The sequence below is a fragment of the Silurus aristotelis genome, assembly GCF_946808225.1.
Source record: "Silurus aristotelis genome assembly, chromosome: 13".
NCBI lineage: Eukaryota > Metazoa > Chordata > Actinopteri > Siluriformes > Siluridae > Silurus > Silurus aristotelis.
The window spans coordinates 20569388-20581472 of NC_139586.1; the positions used below are offsets into that span (position 1 = coordinate 20569388).

Here is a 12085-nt window from a genome sequence, read left to right on the forward strand (position 1 = left end):
GAACCATCTTTGTTTGGATTTGGATGCAGTCACAGCTTGGCAGGAGCAGGATAAATACCATTTACGAGGGTGAATCAAGTGAAAACCTTAAAAGTGTGGCATAAATTAGAAAAAAAAAAACCTGGAGCTCATTAACCATTGTAGTTACAAAAGCAAAAATGTACTACTGCCCTCTGTTTTCAGTTACTGCTTCTACTGCCACCTTAAATAAGATAACTTTATTTGTCCCACAGTGGGGACATTTCTGAAATATTCACTATTGTAACATTTACTGTAAGTTATTATTATTATTTTTTTACATTTGAAAATGTCCTGCTCTATCATCGAGTTCATGGTGTCAAGGTCCTCAGTGCCTTTAGTGGACAAAAAAAAAAAAATCACATATCCACGCTTAACAATTTGGATTAACTTTTTTTCTATATAACTATCATTCTTGTTTATGCCAAAACTTTACATTTATGGCTTTGGCGGAGGCTCTTTTCCAAAGTGACAGTTATCTCAGTTATACAGCGGAGCAATTGAGGCTTAGGGGCCATGATCAAGGGCCCAGCAGTGGAAGCTTGGTGGTGTTGGGATTTAAAACCCTGACATTCTGGTCAGGAGTCCAACATCTTATCCACTTAGCTACCACTTCCCACATGTAGTGTTTGTTATTATTACAAAATTCTTTATATATTAGTTTTATCTGACCATACAACCGGGTTCTGGGCAAAAGTCCAGTATTCTTTAGTAACCTTCTGGTTTTGCGGTAAGATAAAATGAAAGATTTTCTCTTGGCACACATTCCAAAAAATGTTTCGTATTAAAGTGTTGACTCATTACAGATTTGGAGACTTGGTGGCCCCCATAAAATCTCACCATATCCTGCTAATCTATAAAGCTGATGCTTGGAGGAATTTTTGCCCTCTAAGCATCTAACTGTGCACTGGGGCAAGAATACACCTGTGTCCTTTTCATCGTCCAGGCAGGTTCTGGCTGCCGGGGACAAAACCATTGCTTGATTTATACAAATCTGATGCAGGAGCTTTATCACTGAGGAGATAATTTATTAAAAAAGACAGCAGCTGAAGAAACTAACAGAGCGACACGGTCTAAAGTGATATTTTTAGAAAGTGTTTTTCATCAGTTTCTTTTGCATGCTATTACGCATTCGATTTTAAGAGGCTACTCTTTCAAAAAGAAGTTGTGAATTGCCAGTACATTTTTAGCTTTTCAAAAATGCAACATCCTGGATGAAATAAAAAAAACATTTATATTCTTTGCACATCCGAGATGTATTTGGAACAATAGTATTTTTGAAAAGCAGGCGCACCAATGTGCTTCAACACAGAAGTATAAATCTGCACTAAGCAGGGACGAAGTGATATAGTGGTGGAGGCTTTGTGATATTGGGACAAAGCCATTGGCTTGGTTTTTACAGCAGATCTGGTGACACCCCACTAATCATACAAACAGCTCTTGTGCCGTTTTGTCAAGGCTGTCATTTGTTTGGCAAATCAAAGCCTGTCTGTCACTAGAACACAAAGTCTGATTAGACATAACATGCGTAATGTTTCTCACACCGGAGATTTTTTCATTATAATGTAGTCAATTGAAACAAAGAACTCATAATAATCCAAACTGGAATGCTTTAACAATGAAAGAATAATCTTCCTTTAACCTTTAATTTCCCTATTTTTTGTACTTGACTTAGTCATATTTTGATTAAATGTAATTGTAAACATTAAAATTATAAGTTTAAATTAAAGAGTACTAATTACTTTTTTGCTTATACCCCCCCTACAGATATATCTTTGTAAATGTAAAATAAATGTTTCCATATTTCTAATATGCTCATATCTTTTATTTATACCCCTACCCTTCCACACACTCCGACATGATTATTAGCACAGCTGATTCATTCTTTGTCTGCACTTCAATATAACTCCATCCATACCAAAAGCCTCTAAAAGAGAATGAAAGCACACACAGCATTTAACTGTCACAAACACGAAATCATACAATATACAGGTGCATCTCAATATATTAAAATATAATTAAAAAGTTGCTTTATTTTAGTAATTCAATAAAAAAGTGAAACTCGTATATAATATAGATTCATCACACACAGACTGATATATAAGTGTTTATTTCTTTTAATTTAGATGATTATGGCTTACAGCGAATTAAATCCCAAAATTCAGTATCTCTGAAAATGTGAAAATTGTGAAAAAATTCAATATTGGAGACTCGTGGTGTCACACTCTATTCAGCTAATTAAATCCAAACACCTGAAAAGGTTTCCTGAGCCTTTAAATGATGTCTCATGTGGTTAAGGCTACACAATCAGGTGGAAAGACTGCTGACTTAACAGTTGTACAGAAGACGATCATTGACACCCTGCACATAGAGGGTAAGACCCAAAAGGTAATCACTAAAGAAGCTGCTGTTCACAGAATGCTGTATCCAAGAAATTTTAATTTCAATGATATTCTAATTTATTAAGATGCACCTATAAATACACTTGCACTCACCCCCACCGACCTGCACAGACAATTTATTGCATACTGTTTTCAGAAACATTTTACAACCATATTTCGAAAAGGATTCTAAACAATGCAATGAGCCGATGGAGTGCAACAAAGATAATGGATTAATTTAATGTAAAGCACATATCCAAATCCAATTTACTCAAAAAATGCAATGTAAAGAAAAAGAATTTGCTTTGGCTTGTCCAGCACATTGTTTCATATTAGCACCATTTTAAACTGTGTCAAGCGCTTAGCTTTAATATGATGTGCTGCAAGAGCATTTACCTTTAATGCACACAGACAGTTGACCTGATTGATACATTTTTGTTTAGTCTAGAATAAGAAATCTTTTGCATAGTCACAATATTTATGATATACTAAAGCAGTGTGCACTTGGGGAAAATTATGAGGAATGGGAATTGATCTTTTCATAATAGTGATGTCTTATCAGATGCATTACTACAGTATTGGTATAAAAATGGTAGCAAATGGTATTCTTTTCCTTAACTTCCCTCTCTTGGTCTATACGCAGTCTATTACCACATGTGAAATGGGCATGCCTGCCCATCCTCGATACAACTTGTACTTGCACCAAAATGCACTAAAGCAGCACTAAATCATAACAGAACCACTAAACAGGGATTGCTGATTATATTGAGATTTAGAGGCATAATTTTCCATTTCACAACATATATAAATGTTCCATCATTTAATTATTAACTTAACCAAAAGCAGTTAGTTGGATTTTATTTGGGTGAGGTCATGGAAAAAAAGCTGCATTTACTTAAGCCACTTATGTTTACCTCTTTGTTGATTTCTGTGAATCATACAGAGTAAACTGGGGTTTGAAATAAATTTTTCCCATGCTTAAACGTCCTCATAGAGAACTTCATCAATAAGTATGTCACTGTCGTCCACAGGAACCTGTTCACACAGCTGCTCTTTGAAGGCCAGTGCGATGGTGTAAGGTTTGCCTTTAAGGTGCCTCATGCAGCGCTGAAGGTACAAGTCGTAGAAGCCTTTACCTCTCCCCAAGCGATTGCCATTTTTATCAAAGCCCAGTCCGGGCATCAGGATCAGGTCGAGGCCACCTGTATGAGGGTTGGAAAGAAGGGAAAAAGCTTTAGTATTCTTCATCTGTTTCTTCACTAGTTTATATAGATTTATTATGCTATGGGGGAAGTAAATGTTTTCATATACAATCAAGTTAATGAAACAAATGCACTACCATGAGGATTCTAATACCTGAACAATGAATATAAGCTGAAGGATGCAATTGTTTATTGTAGCATAACTCCAAATGTCTGATAATTAATTTGAATTCTGACCATATTGTCAAGAGGAACTTTTGGAACTTCTTAGGATGATCACTTTGGAGTAGTTGTTTGCAATTTTATAAAGCCATCTGCAGTCTGAGAAAACGTATTGTAATGACAATATTAACTTGCCCGACCAATTTCTTTTAAAGGACTCTACAAACTATTATGAATAGTAGCTTGACAAATGATAAACTAATGGCAGTTTAATAGAATGACGTGCTTGTGTAATTGTAGCTTGGCAAGTGGGATAAATAAATAAATAATTTAGTGAAATATGACTAAACACACAATATCTGGTAAAAAAAAATGCCATTGATCAGTTTTATAGCACGAAATGCAACAATTAGCCATAACATCAAAACTACCTGCTGAATACTGTATAGGTTCACCTTGGACCAACAAAATAACCACAAGACCTTTGAAGGACTGTCATATCTGGCACAAGACATTAGTAGCAGATCCTTTAAGTTCTGTAAACTGCATTGAATATGTTTGTCAATCACATTCCACAGATGCTCAATTGGATTGCCAAGCAGCTTGGTGAAAAAAGGTCCACTGTTGGAGCAATCATTAGAAATTGGAAGAAGCTAAACATGACTGTCAATCTCCCTCGGACTGGTGCGCCATGCAAGATCTCACCTCGTGGGGTCTCAATGATCCTAAGGAAGGTGAGAAATCAGCCCAGAACTACACAGGAGGAGCTGGTCAATGACCTGAAAAGAGCTGGGACCACCGTTTCCAAGGTTACTGTTGGTAATACACTAAGACGTCATGGTTTGAAATCATGCATGGCACGGAAGGTTCCCCTGCTTAAACCAGCACATGTCCAGGCACGTCTTAAGTTTGCCAATGGCCATTTGGATGATCCAGAGGAGTCATGGGAGAAAGTTATGTGGTCAGATGAGACCAAAATAGAACTTTTGGGTCATAATTCCACTAAACGTGTTTGGAGGAAGAAGAATGATGAGTACCATCCCAAGAATACCATCCCTACTGTGAAGCATGGGGGTGGTAGTATCATGCTTTGGGGGTGTTTTTCTGCACATGGGACAGGGCGACTGCACTGTATTAAGGAGAGGATGACCGGGGCCATGTATTGCGAGATTTTGGGGAACAACCTCCTTTACTCAGTTAGAGCATTGAAGATGGGTCGAGGCTGGGTCTTCCAACATGACAATGACCCAAAGCACACAGCCAGGATAACCAAGGAGTGGCTCTGTAAGAAGCATATCAAGGTTCTGGCATGGCCTAGCGAGTCTCCAGACCTAAACTCAATAGAGAATCTTTGGAGGGAGCTCAAACTCCGTGTTTCTCAGCGACAGGCCAGAAACCTGACTGATCTAGAGAAGATCTGTGTGGAGGAGTGGGCCAAAATCCCTCCTGCAGTGTGTGCAAACCTGGTGAAAAACTACAGGAAACGTGTGACCTCTGTAATTGCAAACAAAGGCTACTGTACCAAATATTAACATTGACTTTCTCAGGTGTTCAAATACTTATTTGCAGCTATATCATACAAATAAATAGATTAAAAAAATCATACATTGTGATTTCTGGATTTTTTTTTTAGATTATGTCTCTCACAGTGGGCATGCACCTACAATGACAATTTTAGACCCTTCCATGATTTCTAAGTGGGAGAACTTGCAAAATAGCAGCGTGTTCAAATACTTATTTTCCTCACTGTGTATATGTATATATATATATATGTATATATATATATATATATACACATATACACACACACACACACACACACACACACACACACACACACACACACAGCTACACAAGCCGCTACTTTTTTCCCCATGTTTTGAACCCCGCGGCTTAAACAACGAAGCGGCTAATTTATACATTTTTCCTGGGTTTTTCCCGGTTTCACAAACTTCAAGCCAAAAAACTGAACCCCATAACATTAGACCAATTAAATTTCTGAACGGAAACGAAAAAAAATGCACCTCACCTGTATTCTGAGCTGCACTGCTTCAGAAGAAAAAACTTCCTTCTGGTGATTTTTAAACGCACGATGATGCCATAAGGAAAAACTTCCCAGAGAAATAGTTGTGAATGGAAAGAGGAAGACTTTCTTGGTAGGCTACTGTTTAGATACACGCCTTTGTAACACGTAGTCAGGGTCAAGGGAGAGCTCGCTAACTCCAGTTGCAACAGAAATCATATAAGCACAGACAGGTTTCCAAAACTCGTGCTTTCTTATTTTTCTTGGCAACAGCGTTGAGGGTTAGTCAAAGAAACTTAGAACTGAGCATCAGAAAATAATAAGGACATAATCCTCGTCTTGAACACACGCAGTAATAGCGAAAGAATGCAGTGGCATGCTATTCCCAAAATACCGCTATGCTCCTAAAGGAAGCGCAACATATTTCACCCGTTACACCGTGTGTAACGTGTCTTTCGTTAAAGTACATTAGTGTAGACAGGCTTATAGACAGGTGCGGCTTATTTATGTTAGAAATAAAAATATTTGTAAAATTTAGTGGGTGTGGCTTATATATGGGTGCGCTTCATAGTCCGGAAATTACGGTACATATAAATATATCATATTCAATGTTGCTGCTGATCGATGTGTACAAATAGCACAATAGTTCATGTTAAATGCACCAAATGGCTTGATATTGTGATCAACGAAGAATAACCCTTGTGCCAACAGTCATTCATACAATATTTACATTTCTATTCCACTTGAGGAAAGCTAATTTCATTTTAAATGGCACTTTTAATTTCACTGTTAGCTTTCACTCTGATTTGGCAATGTCTCAGACAGAATTCCTCCAATGCAGCCAAGGGTTCCTGTTCTGCTCTGAGTCTGTCAATGTTTGCACATCATGAGCACAATATTAGAAGAGGTATATGAGCAAAGCTTTGAAAGTCATAAGAAGAAGTTATGACCCTTTGCGCTTTATTACATTTGGGCCTCTATACAAAACACATTATGTAATAACCTGCCCATTATATAATTATTATACTTTAGGCTGTTACAAACATTACTGCTTAAAAAAATCCTGCCAGTAATGCAATTTAATACATTTTGGCCTTTTGTGACCACACTATTACGCAATAGCTTGATTATAATTAGGTATATTCTGTACATCTGTCTGTAGAGGAGCACATTAGTACATTTTAGGGCTGCATGCCAAACATGTTCTACGATAATCTGCCCATAATGGATTACGTCATTACCTTTAGAATTTAATTGCATTTCAGGCTGTACAGACGGTGTTTAAAGTTCAGCTGATTATTGCCGTGTAGCTGTACAAAATTTATTTTACTGATACCGCTGACCTACAATAAGTTAGTCTTCACAGTGTCTAGATAACAGATGCCCAACTGAACACTTATATTGGAGATTCCTAAAAACAGCATTATCATCAAACATTTGAGAGGCTCCAGCGGTTAAGGCACTGGGTTGCCGATTGGAAGGTCTGGGGTTCAAGCCCCGGTATCGCCAAGCTGCCACTCTTGGGCCCTTGAGCAAGGCCCTTAACCCTCTATGTTCCGGGGGTCCCTTACGAGGGAAATATCAAGGTCCGTGACGTCGGAGTGACGTGGGGCCGCCTTCCCGTGGGCTCACCACCTGCAGGAGGGACCGTAAGGGACGGTGCTGTGAGGATTGGGCAGCAGTCGAAGGCGGGGGCCTGCTTAGACTGCTGCCCCCGTGACCCGAATTACGGATAAGCGGGAGAAAATGAATGAAATGAGAGAATCTGAGAGAATATGCTTTGGAAGAATTTTGTTCATCCTCCAGCACATTTATTCTCTTAGCTTATTTATATATATATATAAATAATAATTACTAATACATTTTGTTTGGTTTTATTTAAACATTGTAGATAAACAAAATAATTGTGTACTGCATTTCTATGCAACAACATTACTGAGGAAGCATTTGTGCTCTCAAAAAAAAGCTAGTCCAAAAAAAAAAAAAAGACATAATGAAGACAGCATGAGGACAGATGTCATCTAAAGCTCCTTAATTTGAAAGCATTTATATTGGACACATTTATATGAGCACTGCATTGTGCCCTTCTTGAAAAAAGACAATCCCACAATTTGTACTAGTACTGCATTGTGTCGTCCTCAGACAAGACAATCCGACAAATCATTTTATGGCAGTTTAATGTGTGTTTTCTGAGATGCATACTCTACATTCAGTGCATACACATGAGAACATCTGACTAAAGGCATTCATTTGTACTCACATGGCTGCAAGTCACTAAATGTCCCCATACGTGACAATGAAAAATGCTAGGCAACATAATTCGCCTTGCAGTCAGACTAATTCATTGGTCACGATCAAACAGCAGGCTGACATATAAATGAGTCGAGATTTCAAAATCAACACAACCTCATTAAATATTGATAAACAAGTACATCATAAAAGCAGTGCAATAATGATCAGCAGACGCCCTTGTTGGCCTCTCGGTGTAATAATATGCTCATATGTGACATTCATTTTTAATGTGAAAATGGTAAAGGTGGAGGAAATAAGTATGCATCTCACCCTCCTGCAAATAGCATTACATTTTACTGTAGGGTTCTACAGAAACTTCCTTCCTAAATACAGACTGAGCAAAGAAATGACTCAATAAATACAGTATCAAATATTTAGAATTTAATGTGCGCTATATAGGAAATGTCAGAATGCAGAAATGATAATAGTTATGGCCTCATCTTAACCAAGCAAACAAGAGAAACCAAACTTTATCTAGTTGAAATGATGAAATGTAGTAGCTAGAGCTGTTGGTCAGTTCTTGGACTGGGTCTGGTCTGGTACTAGGATGCATTTTAGTCTTGAGCTCTGGTCTCGTCAAACATGGTTTTGGTCATTGCTCGCAACAAATATGGCACTGGAGTTTATTGTCTTTTCACATGAACTAGGTTAAACTAGGGTTAGTTTGTCAAAGAAACAATAAATGTTGCCAAATAGTTGAAACAAGGACTTTGTCTCGGTCTCAATCTTGACCCTGTCTTGCATTTATTTGGACTCAATCATGACTTGGCTCCAATCCCCTTAAAACTTGATTCAATCTGTGCTAATACAGTAGTACCTCATACAGCAACTAATTTAGATAGATACAACTTTGTCATTGCATAGTACAGGTACACAGCAATGAATGCAGTTTGGCATCTAGCAGAAGTGCAAATAGTAGCAATCGTGCAAATTGTGCAGATGAAAATTTAGTACACCATGTAATATATACAGTGGGTACAGAAAGTATTCAGACCCCCTTAAATTTTTCACTCTTTGTTATATTGCAGCCAATTGCTAAAATCATTTAGGTTCATTCTTTTCCTCATGAATGTACACATAGCACCCCATACTGACAGAAAAACACAGAATTGTTGACATTGTTGCAGATTTATTAAAAAAGAAAAACTAAAATATCACATGGTCCTAAGTATTCAGACCCTTTGCTCAGTATTTAGTAGAAGCCCCTTTTGATCTAATACAGCCAGGAGTCTTTTTGGGAAAGATGCAACAAGTCTTTCACACCTGGATTTGGGGATCCTCTGCCATTCCTCCTTGCAGGTCCTCTCCAGTTCTGTCAGGTTGGATGGTAAACGTTGGTGGACAGCCATTTTTAGGTCTCTCCAGAGATGCTCAATTGGGTTTAAGTCAGGGCTCTGGCTGGGCCATTCAAGAACAGTCACGGAGTTGTTGTGAAGCCACTCCTTCGTTATTTTAGCTGTGTGCTTAGGGTCATTGTCTTGTTGGAAGGTAAACCTTCAGCCCAGTCTGAGGTCCAGAGCACTCTGGAGAAGGTTTTTGTCCAGGATATTCCTGTACTTGGCCGCATTCATCTTTCCCTCGATTGCAACCAGTCGTCCTGTCCCTGCAGCTGAAAAACACCCCCACAGCATGATGCTGCCACCACCATGCTTCACTGTTGGGACTGTATTGGACAGGTGATGAGCAGTGCCTGGTTTTCTCCACACATACCGCTTAGAATTAAGGCCAAAAAGTTCTATTTTGGTCTCATCAGACCAGAGAATCTTATTTCTCACCATCTTGGAGTCCTTCAGGTGTTTTTTAGCAAACTCCATGCGGGCTTTCATGTGTCTTACACTGAGGAGAGGCTTCCGTCGGGCCACTCTGCCATAAAGCCCCGACTGGTGGAGGGCTGCAGTGATGGTTGACTTTCTACAACTTTCTCCCATCTCCTGACTGCATCTTTTGAGCTCAGCCACCGTGATCTTTGGGTTCTTCTTTACCTCTCTCACCAAGGCTCTTCTCCCCCGATAGCTCAGTTTGGCCAGACGGCCAGCTCTAGGAAGGGTTCTGGTCGTCCCAAATGTCTTCCATTTAAGGATTATGGAGGCCACTGTGCTCTTAGGAACCTTAAGTGCAGCAGAAATCTTTTTGTAACCTTGGCCAGATCTGTGCCTTGCCACAATTCTGTCTCTGAGCTCTTCAGGCAGTTCCTTTGACCTCATGATTTTTATTTGCTCTGACATGCATTGTGATCTGGAAGGTCTTATATAGACAGGTGTGTGGCTTTCCTAATCAAGTCCAATCAGTATAATCAAACACAGCTGGACTCAAATGAAGGTGTAGAACCATCTCAAGGATGATCAGAAGAAATGGAAAGCACCTGAGTTAAATATATGAGTGTCACAGCAAAGGGTCTGAATATTTAGGACCATGTGATATTTCAGTTTTTCTTTTTTAATAAATCTGCAACAATGTCAACAATTCTGTGTTTTTCTGTCAATATGGGGAGCTGTGTGTACATTCATGAGGAAGAAGAATGAACTTAAATGATTTTAGCAAATGGCTGCAATATAACAGAGTGAAAAATTTAAGGGGGTCTGAATACTTTCCGTACCCACTGTATGTATGTATGTATGTAAACGTATGTACAGTGAATAAATATAAAGGCTATAGCAGTGCAGAGATGTGTGGGCATTGTTGAGAAGTACAGGTAAATGGTTCTGAGGCTATGGCATTTGGAAAAAATGTGCAGACACTGTTGTAAAGGAACAACAAGTAGAAGGTCAATGTTATAGCATTAAAAAATGTGCAAGATGAATAAACAAGGCCACTAAAATATATATATACATATATATACATATATATATATATATATATATACATACATATATATACATACATATATATATATACACATATATATATACACACATACATATACACACACACACACACACACACACACACACACACACACACACACACACACACACACACACACACACGAATGTGAAATATTAGGCAGAATGTACAGTAAGGTATATGTAGATACACAAAAATATTTTTATATACCGATACCAATTTGCCCCCAAGGAATATTGTAAAGTGGGATAATTCGTAAAAAAAATAAATACAACCATTATGCACTTATATTATTCAGTATTTAGCATTTGATAAGGGTGCCTTAACATCTAAAAGAGGAAAACATTATCTTTACTGGGTACCTTACCTTTGAGAAGAGTAAATGCTGGCATGATTTAAATGACGTTCGGAGAAGAAGGATGGAGAATTATTGTTTGGAAGGAGACTAATCTCCTTCCACTATGAATTTGGGCAGACTGTCACCCGAATCACCGTTATCCCTTTTTTTTTTTTTTTTGATACACTTTGCTTCGTTTCACTGCTTTTACTACTTTCGCCTTTTTCAACTTCCGTAAAAAAGATTTTGCCTGTGCGATTCGGATGATTCCTATTCTGAATTTTTAGGCGTAAACCGATAAAGTTTTTATGAATTTCGATTCGTATTCTGAATTATACGTTATTCAGGGCATTCGTATTCAGAGGTACCACTGTACTGGTCTTTGAAGAGACAATGGCAGCCAAAGTAGGACTCACATGTGAATTCCAGCGGTCTTCTTGTTGAACACAAATTAAATGATGTCCTTATTAATTTTACAATTAGTTATTGAAATAATAAAGAAATTACTGGCATTAGCTACTACTCATGTTATTACACATAATCTCACAAATCTTTAATGTAACGTCGTATATGACAGAAAAGGTGAAGCCAGGTTCCATTTTTGAGCTTCAAACAGTAAAGGAAACCTACAGTAACTGCAGGTAAAAACTAAAGTCATGAATGGGCAGCTGAAGAAACCAAACTGCACACACAGTGTATGATTGATCTGAAGATGCATAACAGGTTAAAAGTTAAACGGTTAAGATTTTTACCAAATCACACCTATTTGCTACAAGAAAATTGTCTTGCTGTGCTGTTGCTTGTACGGTCATTGATATTGCAGTTC

At 38.1% G+C, this 12085-nt stretch overlaps 1 protein-coding gene across 2 annotated transcripts in view; it reads right to left on the reverse strand.

Annotated features, from left to right (window-relative positions):
* Nucleotides 1-2439: 2439 nt before the first annotated feature.
* The window catches only part of mthfs (5,10-methenyltetrahydrofolate synthetase (5-formyltetrahydrofolate cyclo-ligase)), a 28070-nt gene continuing 18424 nt past the window's right edge, over nucleotides 2440-12085 (reverse strand). For both annotated transcript variants that reach the window (XM_083559456.1, XM_083559455.1), the window contains exon 4: nucleotides 2440-3601. In XM_083559456.1, coding sequence (XP_083415582.1) covers nucleotides 3378-3601 — 224 coding nt within the window. In that variant the 3' untranslated portion in view covers nucleotides 2440-3377. The remainder of the gene's footprint in view (nucleotides 3602-12085) is intronic.